Source organism: Podarcis cretensis (assembly GCF_951804945.1).
Source record: "Podarcis cretensis genome assembly, chromosome: 1".
Classification (NCBI taxonomy): Eukaryota; Metazoa; Chordata; class Lepidosauria; order Squamata; family Lacertidae; genus Podarcis; species Podarcis cretensis.
The window spans coordinates 51,115,998-51,132,854 of NC_137170.1; the positions used below are offsets into that span (position 1 = coordinate 51,115,998).

At 44.9% G+C, this 16,857-nt stretch overlaps 2 protein-coding genes across 12 annotated transcripts in view; one reads left to right on the forward strand and one right to left on the reverse strand.

The window, feature by feature from the left end:
- Nucleotides 1-4: 4 nt before the first annotated feature.
- PTPMT1 (protein tyrosine phosphatase mitochondrial 1) lies at nucleotides 5-4,378 on the reverse strand. Its single transcript, XM_079952759.1, has 4 exons — nucleotides 4,058-4,378; nucleotides 2,105-2,185; nucleotides 1,192-1,383; nucleotides 5-429 (listed from the first exon to the last, which is right to left on the reverse strand). The coding sequence occupies exons 1-4, from the start codon at nucleotides 4,274-4,276 to the stop codon at nucleotides 214-216; spliced, it is 708 nt and encodes a 235-aa protein (XP_079808885.1). The 5' UTR covers nucleotides 4,277-4,378; the 3' UTR covers nucleotides 5-213.
- Nucleotides 4,379-4,482: 104 nt separating this feature from the next.
- CELF1 (CUGBP Elav-like family member 1) overlaps nucleotides 4,483-16,857 on the forward strand; it is a 40,158-nt gene continuing 27,783 nt past the window's right edge. For 5 of the 11 annotated variants that reach the window (XM_079951756.1, XM_079951765.1, XM_079951766.1 and 2 more), the window contains exons 1-3: nucleotides 4,484-4,636; nucleotides 15,695-15,781; nucleotides 16,741-16,854. In XM_079951756.1, the coding sequence (XP_079807882.1) occupies nucleotides 16,784-16,854 (71 nt within the window). In that variant the 5' untranslated portion in view covers nucleotides 4,484-4,636; nucleotides 15,695-15,781; nucleotides 16,741-16,783. Of the gene's footprint in view, nucleotides 4,637-15,694; nucleotides 15,782-16,740; nucleotides 16,855-16,857 lie in introns of all 11 variants that reach the window. The other 6 variants (XM_079951760.1, XM_079951761.1, XM_079951762.1 and 3 more) reach the window with 3 other exon arrangements.

Below are 16,857 nucleotides of genomic sequence, written 5' to 3' on the forward strand. Positions count from 1 at the left end.
CAGCTTGTTTATAATTGCTTGTATTTGAGAGGGAGCAGCGCTGACAGTGGTCCCATGCTGGTGCACTGAGATAAGTAATAATAGAGACCAGCAGTAGAGGCAAACCATGTTCAACTAGCAGTGATAAAGCTGGAAGCTACCAGATCTCCTTTGCTCTCATGCTTCAAAAAACTTTGTGGTAGCTGAGACAACAGTCTACCCCTAAACAATATGTTAGGAACCAGATGTTTTCAGTGGACGGTTCTGCACGTTGTGTGTTGGCTTGTTCTTTCCTTGCTGAATCTTTGGTGGCTCTTGCTGTGCAGGAGTTCCAGCAGTTACACACGTATGAAAGTCCTCCAGCAACTTCATTTGCTTTTCACGTATGATTATATGAGGACGTATCTTAAGAATTGTGGCTATTGCTTGTTGAGGGGTACAGTGGTGGAGCTGCAAAGGCAGAAAATCCAAATGAAAAACTATCTAAGCTGGGAACTAACTAGCTTAAGCAATGGAATGGAAAAACAGATAGTGAGAATTGTTCAAAAACAATACCCTCACATTTAAAAGAATCCCAAATATTTGTTGTCATTTGTGAATCTGTTGGCTAAAATCTGCGTTGTCTGATTCTAGCAGATTACTCAACAACTGTTATACTTAACCATCTCTTTTTTTCTCCTGCTGGAGGAAGAATGGCTTCTGCATTGCTTTCCATTCAATCTCAAAGCATAATTGATTATATTTGGGCTATATGCTCTTAACACTATCCTAGTATCCCAGCATGATGAATGTATACAAGCCTAGACAAAGTTCTTATTTTCAAAACTAAATGATGTACAACTGGTAAGGAAAAAATGCACTAATAGTCGTCCATCTAATATCCTACACATTTTCTCCCCACTTTCCAGGCAACAAGGGGCTTGACAGTGCAAACATTTTTCATTCATACTGCCAACTTTAATACAGAAGTGGAAATGACTCCCAAGTCCATCCCTGTCACAAGGAAGCTGACAGTCATACATACTCATTTTCTCTCTCAATGAGTACTAAATGAAGTGCTATACCCTAATTAAAGCCAATAAATTAAGACCACGTTGGAAGCAGAGTAGCAGTCCTGGGAAGAGTTCCGCTTCTCTTATTCTTGTTTAACAGAAGCAGTTTGTTTACAATTGATCCATTACCACTTTCTCAGTGTATTGGAAGCTTTCTTACCTGAATTAAATATGCAGCAACCATAGTGGCACTGCGAAAGCGGCCAGCTTTGCAGTGCACGTATACCGAGTTCCCTGATGCACGATGCTTCATCACAAACTCAACACCTTTATGCAGGTTTTCCAATGATGGGACGCCAGTCAAATCAACAGTACTAAGGCGCAACTGTTCTACACCCATTTCCGCCCATTCCTGCAATTAACCCAGAAAACACAGAATCATCCATTTGGAAAAGAGAGGCAATGACCACTGTCACCTTTTCATTGGGCACAATGAAAGTCAAGGGAAAGATGCCACAAGAAAAAGTTGCTAATTTGGGCTGCAGTTATCTTCTGAACCCTATTTAACTCAATGGGACTTACTTCTGAATAGACACACATACAATTGCACCGTTAAAAGTTATCGAGGAAAGCTGAAAGGAAGACTGCAAAAATGGGGCTAAGAAAATAATGTGGGAGACAAAACGGTAAAATTAGGTAGCAGTACAGTGAGGGTAACTAAGTGGGGAAAGGGGGAAATTTATCTGAGTATAATTCCCACTAGCCTCTGCATTTATCAGAAGTATGAACATAACATGCACATAATTGCAGCCCAAGTCAAGACGTTTCAGTGAAAACATGGCCTGAGGCTTGCGCACCATGGGAGGGCAGTTTGGTGCTAATGCAGCAGTTTGCCTTCACCCCCAGAGGGGCACTCCATTGTCTCTCAAGACAGACGGGTGCCAACAATGTCTGTGTAAACATGCACAGATATGGTAGCATAACATGCAGTTCTGATTCAGTAAGATTGTGGGCTGTCCTGTATCCCCCTCAGACAGCATTCTATACTGTTGTTTAAATATTCCCTTCTGAGGGAGCTTGTCAGTTGGATCCCCTCTTTTCTTGGACACAATGGAGCTTGTGGGGGGACTTACCTCAGAGGAATAACACAGGAAGCGAGTCTCATACTCTTCGTTCATGGTGACCACTCCTCGGACATTCTGCTCCTCTACCAACTGCAGGAAGAACAGACAACTAAGTCCAGGTCTCAATATATTTCAGTATCTAGCCCATCCTCTCCTAATGATTCTCACTCAATATGTGCCATAAACAGACGCTTCCAGACCGAAGGCCATAGAAGCAGGTACCCACTCCCTTTTTTAATCACTTTTGGTGGAATCTAAATTGTTGTTCTGATTTTAATTTATGCTTTAGTTTTGTCAATATGTTCTGCCATTTTAGCTATAATTTTTGCATATTTTATTTTGTTCACTATCGTTCAGTTTTCTTCTATATAATGTTTTATACATTTATTCTGGAAACTGCTGTGTGATTACCATACAATGAATAGCAGTCTATTATTATTATTATTATTATTAAATTTATATACTGCTTAATGCCAAGATGGCTTCTGAGTAGTTTACACAACATAAAAACCAATTGTACAACATTGTTAAAATACACAGCAAAACAATGCCATAAAACAATAAAATATAATCATCCACGATGATTGAAATATGCAATCAAACAATTCCATTCAAACAGCACAGCAATTAAAACATGTATCTTCTAAAGCAAGTAGAATGTCAATACAGATGGGGGGCCTCTTGTATTTCTGCAAGGTATACATGCCTCAGCACTGATACCAGCAGTTAAAAAGTCCATCTCTGCATCATCACAAGCCAACAATCATCAGGTTGTGGCAGGACTAACTGGGATCTTAATGCTTTTACCTGGCAATGGAGCAGAGGTCAATCAGGTAACCTGGTTCAGGGTTGTTTAGGACTTGGTTGTTGTTTAGTTGTGTCCTTTACATCAATCAATCAAAGAACTAAAAACTGGCTTGGTGACCAATAGGCAGTAAGTGTTGATCCCTTCACAGTTGAGGTGTATATCCAATAATGGGACACTACTTGCCACCTGGACCTCAGCATTCTAGACCAGCTGCAGCTTCCAGAGCAGCTGTCAGAAAAGTTCACAGTGCATTATAGTAGTCTAAACATGAGGTTACCAGTGCACATGTCACAGTGGCCAAACTACATTGTCCAGAGTCCAGGAAAGGACTAGGTGTTCTTCACCAGCGAAGTCCCTCAATGCTATTCTCTGAGATCCATCATGCAAGCTGGAGCAGAACCACCACAGAACAGTCTATAAACCTGATTTATAAATCTACCATTGCAGGTTACAAATTGATTTGTACCATTAGTGGCAAGAGATAATTTATTCCTTCTGCTCAGTGCTCCACTGCAGTGGGCCTTGGACCCAAGAGGGGCAGCTGCCCGGGCTTGGGTTGAACCAAAGTTGGAGAAAGGCTTGCTCAGGAACGTTTCCAGGGCTCACTGCTCAGCCCTTCACATGAAACAACAGAAGCAAGGATAACTTGTAGCTCCTGTGCCCCCTAAAGAATAGCCCCAGCTGTTTGCTGGGTTCGAATCAGATGTGCTTGCAAACTTTGAGTTTCTGACAGATTCAGCCTCCATCATGTTGACAATCCTACACCGGCTACCCTCTTGTTGATGGGGTCTTGAGCACTTTTGCTGGCAGATACCTTGGTATCTTTCAACAGCAGAAATCAAAGACCCATAGACTCTACCGAGCGTGTCCAGCGCAACAGTGCACGTGCCTACTCGGGAGTAAGCCCGCGCCGAGTTCAACATAGCAGTGGGCGCAGGGCTACACCTGAGTTTCTAAAGGGAAGGAGGCAGCTAAAGAAGCAGGAACCTCGTGCGCCGTGGGAGCTATTCCGAGGGACCTCGCTGCTCCCCAGCCGAGTGACCCGCAGAGCCAAAGCCTTGGGAAGAAGGCGAGGAGCCACAGCTCCCGCCCAGCAGCTGAAAGAGCACCCGCGGGCGAGACGCCTGCTCCGCCCGGCCCGGCCCTCCCGTTACCTGGCGGCTGCGTCCCCGCAGAGGCAGCGCCCCCAGCAGCACGGAGCGGTCGACGCGGCTGAACCAGGGCCGCTGCGAGCCGGGCAGCCACTCCCGCACCAGCGTGTACAGCAAGGTCGGGTAGAACAGGACCCGCGCGGCTCCGGGACCCAGCGCGCTCAGCACCATCGCCAGGCCGCCGGCCTCTTCGGGGCGAGGAGAGCTGTTAGGGCAGCTCATCGCGCTCGGCGGAGAGGGGGCCGGGCCGCAGGCATCTCGGCGGCGCGGACGAGCCCGCGCGTCCGGACGCAGCTACAACTGTCGCGCGGGTGGGCGGGGGAGAGCAGCGAGCGTGCTCATTCGCGGACGGAGGGGTGCGCGCGCGGGGACGAGTCCGCTCGTTCTCTCGCGCGCCTTTATCTCGTTGGTGCGCCTCCTGCCCTGGGATGGTCTTTCCCGGAAGTGCCGCCATCTTGCGAAACCGGCCTGAGGCGGAGAGAGCCGAGCGGGGCGCGGGCGGATCCCCCGGGGCAGGCGCGAGGGCGGCGGCCGCCAGGAGGAGCCCGGGAAGGGCAAGGAAGGGAAGGCGCGCAGCCGACGGTGAGTCCGCTCAGTCCAGCTCGCCGGCGGCGGACGGGACGTCCATTTCTCCACCTTATTAGGACTCTTCTCCCTCTTTTAATTGGGCCTCGTTAGGACCCGAACGACTTTCGCTTCCTTTCCCCGCTGGCGAGACGGGAGTTTGGGCGGCGGGGGGGGGGAGGGGAGGCTGCGCTGTCTGCCCCTTTTCTCTGCCTCACAACAGCCACTGCCTTGACGCTGACGGGCCGCCAGCTGCGCGGGTTGCCTGCCTTCCGCGGGTGGCGGGGCGGGAGCGTCTCATGACCAGCCGGAGACTGTCCCAAACCCGGGGGGGGGGGTTGAGAAGGAGGGAGACGCGGCTCTCAGGCGCTTGGGTGGCGGGCAGCGGCGGGTGTTGACGCTTGTCCCTTCCTCTGGTGTTTGCGCTTCTCCTGAAATAGTTGCTGGCGAGACATTCCGGGGTGGGGGAAGAATTTCGCAGGCGCGCTTTATCGCCCGCGGGGCTCCGGGGCAGCGCAAGCCGCTGGCGTCGCCATCCCCGGGCCCAGGGGGCGGGGCTCGCCTCCGGGAGGCTGAGGGTCTGACGCCACACGTCTGTGTCTCTCGCCTCCGTTACGGAGCTCCGCTTTACCTTCGAGATATTACTCTCAACTTCCACTCCCTCGCCGGCAAATTTGATCCTCCGGGCCGTGATGATGACCCGCTGGAAAGTGATTCCGACGAGGGACGGGATGTACGATGTATTCCTGGCGGTTTAATGGACCCCAAGTGGAAGGAAAATGAGGAGGTCGGAATCCCTGGAAGATCGGCCACGTGCTGCGATTTAAATGACGACCCCCTGACTCTTGTGAAACGTCTCCCTGGCTTATAATGGCAGCCCCCTTAGCTCTCCCCTGGCCACTTGGCTCAGTCAGAGTAGTGCGCCACAAGTAGTTGGGGTGTTGTGTTTCGAAAGGCATTTTGCCAGTAGGGGAGAAATAAACGCAGTAAACTTAGAGCTGAGAAAAGGTAGTCAGTGAAGTACAAATGGAGGAAAGAGGGACATGAGGGAGATGCTTTAAAAAATAAAATAAAGTACGGGTTGTACTAGTACTTTAGTCACGTTATGTGGGTATGGTTCAGTGCTAAACTACACAGATACTTGCATGGTTCATATATGTGGTTTCTTGTGTGGGAATTGCTGTACTGCACTTTCTCCCACAAATTTATTAACTTACTCCTAGGATACTAATATATGAGAAAATACTGCATGTATATGCTGCTTCCTTGTTCCATGTACTGCTCCATTGCAGGAACATACAGTACTAGAACAGTTTCTCTTGCTGCAGAAGAGGGAAGTGTTGCTGGGAGACCATTTTCTGTACAGTTTTACATGGTCTGGAATTTACTTCTTTCAGTTTGCTATAGCTTGGTCTTTTTTCTTCTTCAAATGCTTCTAGAACTATTCACTTTTGCCACTTACATAAAACATTCATGTAGTTCCTAATGTTTCGTTTCCTTACTATGTTCTGAGTACAATAGAGAAACAGCATATTGGGAAGTGGCTGTCAAGGTGGACAAGAAAAGAGGGCATTGTCTATCCTATACCTCTGTGTAATGTGTTTTCATTGCGGTATACTATACTGCTATGATGGCTGCTGCTTGCTTTGCCCCTTGATGGGGCGGAAGCATACTGAAGTTGGCTGTCAGACAGAGTGGTCCCTCTGCTTCCTCCAGGGTCACACTACCTGTTTCAAGGCAAGGGGGAAAGGTGTAGTATTGGGGTAGATGAACAGAAAGGATAGGACACAGAATGGCTTGAGAAACTGATTTGAGGGGGGAAGGGATAGAGTGAAGGGAAATAAGGCAATGAGCAAAGAGCACTTCCTCCACCCCAAGGGAAAATGGGATATTGGTTCCTATTTCTAAAAGTGTCTGAAACTGGAAGTGTACAGTATAAATTCAATCTATCAGTCAATAAAAATGCAACACTTAGATATATTACTGAATGATGGTGGAGACTGGCCTCTCTCCTATGGGGAGGGGATAGAGTTCCTTAGTCCTTCCACTCCAAAATCATAGGCATTCTGCTAGTTGATTGCTATACCATTTTGTGGTGGCTTTGTCCACTATTCTAGAGTTGGATTTTTGTAAACTGTAAATGCCCAATTATTCACTTGATATACATTTGCTTGCATTTGGCAACTGAATGTTTGTGCAGATTTTTGCTGCCCTTACAAATTATTTATTGTGATTCCTGACTGCATTTTTGTGTGCATCTGGTCATTAGGTTTGTTCTTGTTTCATCTAGTTAGAACATTCCAAGTGGAGTGTTAAAAGTTAAGACACACTGAGCTGATTTGCATGTCATGTTCAAGACAGGGGTACCTAATCTGTGTCCTCCAATTGTTGGTTGACTGCAGTTTCCACCATCTCTAAGAACATAAGAATAGCCTGCTGGATTAGACCAGTGGCCCAACTAGTCCAGTATCCTGTTCTCACAATGGCCAATCAGATGCCTGTTAAAAACCAGGATTCCAACAACTGGTATTCAGAAGGATTGCTGCCTCCCAACTGTGGAGGTGGAGCATAGCCAGTATGGCTAGTAGCCATTTGGGGGGTCTCTCCTCCATGAATTTGTCTAATAATCCTCTTTTAAAACCACCCAAGTTGTTCACCATCATTGCTTCCTGGGGGAGTGAGTTTGACTATGTGCTGTGTGTAGACTTACCTTCTTTTATCTGTCCTAAATCTTTCAATGTTCAGGTTCATTGGATGTTGATAAGTATTATGTAAAAAGGTAAAGGTACCCCTGCCTGTACGGGCCAGTCTTGACAGACTCTAGGGTTGTGCGCTCATCTCACTCTAGAGGCCGGGAGCCAGCACTGTCCGCAGACACTTCCGGGTCACGTGGCCAGCGTGACGAAGCTGCAGCTGGCGAACCGGCACCAGAGCAGCACACGGAAACGCTGTTTACCTTCCCGCTATAAAGCGGTACCTATTTACCTACTTGCACTTAGGGGTGCTTTCGAACTGCTAGGTGGGCAGGAGCTGGGACCAAATGACGGGAGCTCACCCCGCTGCGGGGATTCGAACCGCTGACCATGCGATCGGCAAGTCCTAGGCGCTGAGGTTTTACCCACAGCGCCACCCGCATCCCTGTAAGTATTATGAGACAGGAAGGAAAAAAATTATCTGCACTTTGTCCATTCCATGCATAATTCTATAAGCATCTATCATGCAGCCACAGAAAGCCCTCTCCCTGGTTCCAATAAAAAAAATATATATTGGTGGGACCAGAAGTAGGACCAGAAACAAATACACAATCTGAGTCCATATTTGTTCCTGCAGCATGGATTAAATCATGTGTCTCTGTTTTGCTTTAAATGAGGCTTGATTATTTTTTGCTTGCTGTCATGCATAGCTGTCAATGCAAAGATAGAGGTAATCCAATCTATGTGTCTCAGAATGAAGGCTGATTGGTGGGTTCATGAAGGGATTTTTGTCCTGTGTAAAATGTGATACACCAGAGTGTGTATCATCCCTGGCACATTTTAAAGCATATGGAATCTGGTGCTTTCCATATGCACTTGTCCTTAATAAATTTCTTGCTGTAAAGCAGCTGCAAAATTGGAAATGCCCATTTTGTTTAATTCAAAAATGCACTGTCCTGAAGATGTCTTCATTACTTCTTCATCTCTGGATGATCTTACAGATGTCGCTGGACACTTTTTTCCAGACATATGCTATTCCACCACCATTTGTGTTTCTGGGTATCTGGGCAATGCTTATTTAACTTACCGGTAAATACAGTACCATTGTTTATAAAGAAGTCAGTGTAGTCCTTGAAGGCCTCTTCTTACCCAGGGTCTAACTTATTTAAGAGCCCAACCATATTGGCTTAAATCCTGCCTTGTTTTCCAGCAATTTTTTCATGCCTACCACCCGCTTCCTCTTTTCCCTAGTTTGAGCGTGCTGCATAGTGATTTTCTTGCTGCCTGTCTCTGAAGCTGAGTTTCATGGCAGTGATAACCTCATTGCAAGGCTGAGAACATTGCAAGGCCGAGACTAAGGCTGATACTAGTACAGGCCCCAGAACTAGTATCCTTAAAAGTATTATTATTAAAAAGTATCACTCATTTCTTAATTTTACCATTGTGAAACTGTAAAATATTCTTATGCTGTTCAACCTAACTTTATTTTTAAATTGATGCATGTGCTAAGAAAGACAGTTACCTTAATTTCTGCCCCCCCATTTATTTTTCACAGGAAAGTGAATATCATAATTCCCAGACCAAGCTGTCAAAATTATGCCTGTATTTGTCACCTTGCTCCTGAATTTGTCTGTATCGCTCTGTCTTTTTTATGAATGTAATTATAACTAGTCTGCATGCATGCAGATCCTTGTCTGTTCCATTGTTCAGAAATTTTCTGTAGTATCCACTTGTACATTAACATTTGAAAAGTGGGTGAGTTCCCTGTCAATTAAGTTTCCTTGCATCTGTTCGTGGCATCTAGATTTTTGGTTATATAAACTGGACATTTTCTTCACTAAACATATTTTGCTACATTTCTAAATGTGAAATAGCTTCGTTAACTCTCACTGGGTATGTATATATTAGCGGGCAGAGCAGAAGCTAGTTTCTCTTAGCAACCATGTAAGGGTAAAACCGCTGAATTTTTTGCTCCTCAAGAGAACGTGGAGCTAAAACAGTTCTTCATGTCTTCTGTACTGGTACAAATGCTGCAGACTAGCTTGCAGAGTGGATGGCCTTGTGTGTCGCATTGTATTTCAACCAGGCTTCCAGTCTCTGCATTTGCCAACCTGTTAGTTTGTATGCATTTTTGCTACAACTGGGGGCCCAAGCAAAAGATGATAATATTGATCTCTGGCAGTGCTAATGGACTTGGAATATATCTTGCTGATAAAGTAACTAGTCTGTGAATGGGTTAGCTCAGAAGATCAGAGATTTAAACTTCGAAACGATGAATATTTTTCATCGGGGGTGTTTGAAGACCCTGTCATCGGTTGGGAGAAATATATTTATGAAAGGGCATTATAAACTCTGTAATTATTTGATAATGTGGGCCCATAAACTTTGAGTTGGCATACACACCAACCATTATTATACTTAGAAAACTTGGGAGAGGGGTGAATTTGTGCTTGGGTTGGAGCTACCAAACCAGGGAGACTTGTGCTGCTTCTGCCTTTAAAGTCCAATGCAAAATGAAAGGCACTGCCCCATAGGACACTGTGTTCTAAGGTTTTGCACCACATATTTTTACTGCTTGCTTCCTGTGATGGTATCTCAGGAATATGGTGTGCTGCATTTTGATGCAATATTATCTCCCAGATAACCAGAGAGATTTAACATCCATGAGCAGTTCAAAAGCATACTGGCTCGAGTAGGTAAATAGGTATTACTGTGGCTGGAATGTAAATGACATTTCCATGCACTCTGGCTTCCGTCATGGTGTCACGTTGTTCCATAAGTGGTTTATTCATGTTAGCCACATGACCCGGAAAACACTGGCTCCCTCAGCCTGAAAGCGGAGGCGAGCACTTCACTCCATAGTCAAATTCGACTGGACAATGGTCAAGGTTGATGGGAGTTCTATTACTACTACTACAGTTTATTATCTCCCCTCTTTATCCTAAGATCCCAGAATTAAAATGCAACATTAATATTCATACAGTGGAACCTTGGTTTAAGAACAGTCTGGTTTAAGAACGATTTGGTTTACAAACTCCGCAAAACCGGAAGTAGTGTCCCAGTTTGAGAACTTTACCTCAGACTAAGAACGGAATCTGAACGGTGGAAGGGCACCGGGGGCGGGAGGCCTCATTAGGGAAAGCACACCACGGTTTAAGAATGGTTTCGGTTTAAGAACGGACTTCCGGAACGGATTAAATTCATAAACCGAGGTACCACTGTACACGATTTTCCACAATATTAAAAACAGTTTAAAACAACTTAACATTACACAAATAAAATGTGTAATTATACATCAATACATATACATCAGTTGTCAAAAGCAAGGCTAAAGAGGTGTAATCCAGAACATATGGGGGACACCAGGTTGGGAAAGGCTGCTCTTTTCCCACTTTATGTATATAGACAAACATTCACAAACATGCACACTGATTACTTTCCTCACATCTTTTCCCCTATGTTACATGTTACCTGGAAGACAGTAGCCTCTTGGAGGAGCCAGAAGGTTTAGCCTGTAAGCCTTGCCCATGAAAAACAAAAACTTTGTTATAGCTGTAGCTGGTGTCCAGGAGACAGTTCTGTTTAGTTGATTGCTGTTGTTCATTGTAGATCGGCTTCAGTGGGGTGGCCCCAAAGAAGAGAGTGCCCCTTTGGGTTGGGTGTATGGTGAAGGCAGTTGGGTGTGGATGGGCTTGCTCCTACAGCCCCAAGTGAGAGATTCAAGCGAGGCAGGAGAGATGGATATGAATGTACTGGCTTCCAAGTTAGAAATGCAATACTGGCGAATTGTGTCTGTTGTGAGAGCAGATTGCAGCTCACAAATACATATCCTGTGTCATTGGAGATATTTGTTGATATTGTGATCTTATATTGTTTGGCATTTACAGTTGTACCTTGGTTTTCGAACATCTTAGTTCTCGAACATTTTGGCTCCCAAATGCCACAAACCTGGAGGTGAGTGTTCTGGTTTGTGAACTATTTTTGGAAGCCGGACGTCCAGCAGGGCTTCCGATTGGCTGTAGAAGCCACGCTTTGGTTTTTGAACGTTTTGGAAGTCAGACTTCCATAATGGATTCCATTTTACTTCAAAGGTATGACTGCACAGTACATTTATACTTTTTTTGAATTAATATGCCGTTCATCACATCTGGGGCCTTCAGACCAAAAGCTGTTTATATACAAATCATAACATGAATATTTGCACACAAACATGCAAGCATTCACAACCATGAAACTTAACAACATCATAACTTCTTTTCAACACTCTCCATACCCAGTGCATCTGGTTGAAGGTATGTATGAAGATACAGAGTGCTCTGTGTGTGTGTTTATACAAATATTTGCCTTCTACTTACCCAGTTTGAAATGTTTTATCTCTCTTAAACAATACAGTCATACCTTCGCTTACCTAAACTTCAGGATACGTAAGCGGCAAACTTGGAAGTATATTTCCGGGGTTTTGCCACATGTGCAGAAGCGGTCCCTCCGGTTGCGGAAACCTCGGGATCCAACCGGAGCTCCGGAACGGATCCCGTCCACAACCGGAGGTACCACTGTAGAGAATTTTAACTAGGTCAAATAAAGATGTCCTGTTTGAGTGTGGCCATTCTACTACGTGACTGGCAGTCTTATTTTATACCATACACACTTGCCTGGAAGTAAGTTTCCTTTGAGATCAATGGGATTTACTTATCAATTAGTGTTGCACTGATACAGTTATCTACATTACAGTTGTATTCCATCTCAGGAGCTTAGTGTTCTAGCTTCGCTAGTCATCCTGAGAGATGTGAGCTCCTTGTCCAAGTAAATTTCATAAGCAAGTGACCCACTTTCTCCAGCCATAAGCACTGCCCTGCTAGATCACCATCTAGTCTAGTCCATCATTCAGTTTCCAGGAAGGAGAAACATGGAAGATGGAACAAGCTTTTTTTCCTGCTATTCCAGAGGGTAGGAACTGAGCGATTGGATTCAAATTGCAAGATTCCAACTAAGCATTAGGAAGAACTTTCTGATGGTAAGAGCTGTTTGACAGTGGAACTGACTCCTTTGGGAGGTAGTGGGCTCTCCTTCCTTGGAGGTTTTTAAGCAGAGTTTGGATGGCCATCTGTCATGGAAGTTTAGCTCTGTCAGGGAGCTAAACTAGATGACCCTTGGGATACCTTCCAACTCTATTATTCTATGAAACCAATTGAGTCCTAGGAAGATTGCAAGCATCTTGTATTATTAATCTTCTAGGCTCTAGCATCTTGAGGTATGTTTCCTCTGACTATGAAAAAGCTGCTTAGCTATCATGGCTGAATTCTGTTAATTTTAAATTCTTTTAAAAAACAATCTAGGCTATTGACCATCACCACGTTGTAATGAATTCTATAAGTTGTTGATCCATTGTGTGGTATGCTGCCTTTTCCTTTGGTGACATAACCTGACCCTGAGTTCTAGGGGAACTCCCCAGAACAGATTGGTTTTTTGGGAGGCTTCCAGGGGATTTCTGTTGTGCAAGTGGGTGGACATCATTGGTCAGCTCACATTTTCTATACTGGGATGGCTAATCTATGGCCGTCCAGATTTTGTAAGGCCACAACTTACATAGGGGTTGTATGCAGCCAAATCATTTTGCATGTCAAACAACTTCTGCAGGTGCAACAGAACTTCCACTCCCTCTTCTCTCTGGTTTTCCCCAATCCTCAGAGCAGATTTGGTGGCAGTGTAGGGGGAGGAAGGGGAGAGGGAGTTCCATTGTGCTCACAGAAGTTGCATACACAGTGATTTAGGTGGAGTCGATCTATAATTGCTGACCATTGACCATGATGGCTAGGATTGATGGGAGCATGAAGTCCATCAACATGTGGAGGTCACAAGTTAAGGTCCCCTGTCTACATTATTTGAGTAATTACAGCAGGGCTGTCTTTAGTGCATGCACCTCTGGGGTGCAGGGGTGCAAAGATCTGCCCAGCACCCCCAATTTTTTAGGGGGGATGAACTCAAAGTTGCTTTTTTGGGAGGGGGAGCCAAAGTTGGGTAGGAAATAACTGCTTTTGTTTAGCGTCGGGAATATTTGACGCTATGGGGGGGGGCAGGAACTTTCGCTCCATTGCTTTTCACTCCTGCCAATCGAGAGGAACCGGTATACAGTTGTTATGCATTTGGCGCTCCCCAGAATTCGGCGCCTTGCACCCCTGGGTAAAGACAGCCCTGAATTACAGCTAGTTTAGACACCCCTCATTGTATGTGTGAAGTTAGGATTTTTTGCTGTAATGAATATCCCTTTGCTACTCCTTTGTTATTTTGTTGCCCATTTAGTATGTGTGAAATTTAGCCAAATCACTGGGGGCTTGATAAAATTGCTGCAAATGCAGGAAATGATCCATGAGCTATCAGTTGACCATTCTTGCTGTGTATGATAAAAGCATGAAAGAATGATTTCTTTGGCATTGCCCAAACCTCATGGGGGACTGTTAACACGAACAACCTGCCACATGGAGCTGTACCCACTTGGTTGAATTGCAGGTTGCCATCTTCTTTAGTTTTTGTACATAAACAAGGCATTATCTCTTGTGGACAGACATGTTCCTACGCTGCCAAGGATATTGGACTGAGTGTTGCATTCCCTCCCCCTTTAGTTTAGTAAATTTAATAATCAGCAGAACTACTGTGGCTTAAAGGATGTCTAGAGTACCGTATTTTTTGCCCTATAGGACGCACTTTTCCCCCTCCAAAAATGAAGGGGAAATGTGTGTGCATCCTATGGGGCGAATGCAGGCTTTCGCTGAAGCCTGGAGAGCGAGAGGGGTCGGTGCACACCGACCCCTCTCGCTCTCCAGGCTTCAGGAGAGCCGCAGCGCCAGCCCCACAAGCTCGGGGGACAGCGGGGAGGCAGAACGCCGCCATCCCGCTGTCTCCCGATGTGGCTTGGAGGCTGACAGCGGGGAGACGCGTGCTTCTCCCCGCCGCCAGCCCCGCAAGCTCCGGGGACAGCGGGGAGGCGCACCGCGTCTTCCCACTGTCCCCGGACCTGGTCTGCAGGCGGGCGGCGGGGAGAAGAGCGCTTCTCTCCGCTGCTGGCCCCACAAGCGCCTGGGGGGGAAATAATTTTTTTTCTTTATTTCCCCCCCAAAAAACTTGGTGCGTCCTATGGGCCGGTGCGTCCTATGGGGCGAAAAATACGGTAGTTTGTAAACTAAAGTTGTAGACTACCATGAACCAGTGTCAGGAAAGTGACTTTGGTTCTATTATGAGAGGTCAGTTCACTGGATCTATAGGTTTTAGTCTCAGAGAGATGGCTCATATAGCACAGAGAAGCACACTTGTTTTGTATTGTAACATGCAAAATGGGACTCTTATTTACTGCTTTTGCTGCAGTTAAATATAGTCACCCCCCATTTTGCATGTAATGGCAGAAGCACAACCAATTCATCCTTCTGCTTCCCCCCTCTTGAGTTTAGAATCCTCTGTCTTTATCTTCACTTGCTGATTTACACTCCTCAAAAGAGAGGAGTATTGAGTGTGATGGGGGGGAAAGATTTAAAGAAGTTGGGTTACATAATCATAACAACATAAGAGACTAGCTGGATCAGACCAAAAGCCCATCTAATCCAACTTTCTGTTCTCACAGCAACCAACCAGACGTCTGTGAAAAACACTCAGGCAGAACATGACACATAACAGCACTTCCTACTTGCGTTTCCCAGCAACTGATATTCAGAGGCATATTGCCTCTGATAGTGGAGATAATATAGTTATTGTGAACAATAGTGATTGATAGCCTTATCGTCCATGAATTTATCTAATCTCCTTTTAGAGTCATCAGAGTTGGTGGTCATCACTTCTTCAACTTGTACAAGTGAATTCTGCTGTAGAAAAAAGTGCTTTTATCTGCCCAGAATATCCCACCATTCAGTTTCATTGGGTGACTGGATTCTGAGAGGAAGGAGATCTATTTCCATTTTCTCTACATACTTTAACTTTACACACCTCCATCATGCCCCTCTTATTGTCATTTTTTAAAGCAAAAAGCCCCAAGCCTAATCTTTCCTCACAGGGGAGATGCTTCAACCTCCTAATCATTTTGGTTCTCTGTGTTCCCATCTTCAGTTATTTTTATTGAGGTAAATTATACTGACTCATATTTCAAAGAAATCCATAAGCGGTTAATCGTCTATGTATAACTAGTAAGTTTGAGCACTACAGCTTTAGGACAATGAGCACCAACTGCCTTTAACATGACAGTCATTCGCCAGAAGTGGTTGTTGAAACAGTAAATATAAGCCATCGTATTACCAGGCACTTAGCTTCTGACCTGGTTTGCAAGTAAGAACAATAGAAGTAATAGAGACTAGCCAGGAAATAAACAAGCTAACTAAATGGAGATTGGTACATTCAACAGGTATCAGAGTTGATTTCTACGGTAGTTCAGAATTAGCCTTGAAGGCACCAAGGAACCCGAACTTCATATGAAAGAAGACACTCCATGGTAGGTGTAGGAAAGTTAATATGCATAATTTACCCACCTTTTTTTTAGAACTATGTGTCAGTTTGGTAAAACTTGCGTCTGAAAAAGGTTTTAACTAATGTGTGGGAAAGCAATTTTGGAAAAGGAGAAAGGACTTCAACTTAATGCCGGAGCTTGAGAGTTTAACACTGTGAGAATTTCAGACTGAATTGTGCATTGCAGTGAAAAATGCTATCGATGATTTTTTCATATCTTGTAGCTAGCATATTAAGAAATGACTTCTTTGGCCAGGAGTCTCTAAATTTCACCTTGTTTTCCAAGTGAAATTGGGAAGCTTACCAATTGGTTCAGTTGGGATTTCTCCCTGTTCTATATGCAATTCTCAAGGCTGAAGTGAAATGTTGTTCTATTGAAAGAAGTAGAAATCTTGCCCAGCCCCACATAGCAAGCATGTTGAGCCTGGTTATATATATGTTGAGCCAGGATTTAATAAGCTTCCACCATCTCATAAAATGTGATTAGTTGACCTCAAACCAGGAAAGCAGTGTAATGATGCTTGTTTTAAGAATATTCTACCTAAAGAAATATTTAAGGGCTCATACTTTTGTGGTAGTGAGTTTGATTGGAAGCTATGAAGCTAGTTTGTGTTCTTTTCTGCTCTGTTGCACACAACTATCTTCATGGATCTGACACTCTGTTTATCTGACAGTGCACTCAGTACTGCTTTGCCAGGGAAAATTGCACAAAACAAGCCCAGTGCATCAGCATTTTCATTGTGTACTGAGCTGAGTCTCTCTTCACATGGTCACATCCCCTTTTTAATCCTGGTCCTCATGTTTCTTTCCCAGTCCAGCCTGTTTTTGTGGTGTCTGTTGCTGGTCTCCCCAAGCTTGTGTTCTTGTGGTTTGAGTGTTATTTTGTGTGGATCACTGTGTTAAGACTCTCAGAAATTAAGTGGTGGTGTTCAATTGGTTCGACAGGACAGTGATCTAGCATTAGTGGTTTGTGGTAAGCAGAGAAGTGATGGCTGCTTTTAAGTTGGATTTCCTCCCAGAAATGATGGTGGATCATTGCTCCTTGAATGCCAGCCCTATGTG

What these genes read in the sequence shown, in the direction of transcription:
- PTPMT1 (XM_079952759.1), bottom strand. Translation starts at nt 4,276, where the DNA reads ATGAGCTGCCCTAACAGCTCTCCTCGCCCCGAAGAGGCCGGCGGCCTG. An exon ending in TGCGGGGACGCAGCCGCCAG is followed by an intron (nt 2,186 to 4,057) that starts GTAACGGGAGGG and finishes TTCTTCCTGCAG; the next exon opens with TTGGTAGAGGAGCAGAATGT. An exon ending in TCCTGTGTTATTCCTCTGAG is followed by an intron (nt 1,384 to 2,104) that starts GTAAGTCCCCCC and finishes GGTTAATTGCAG; the next exon opens with GAATGGGCGGAAATGGGTGT.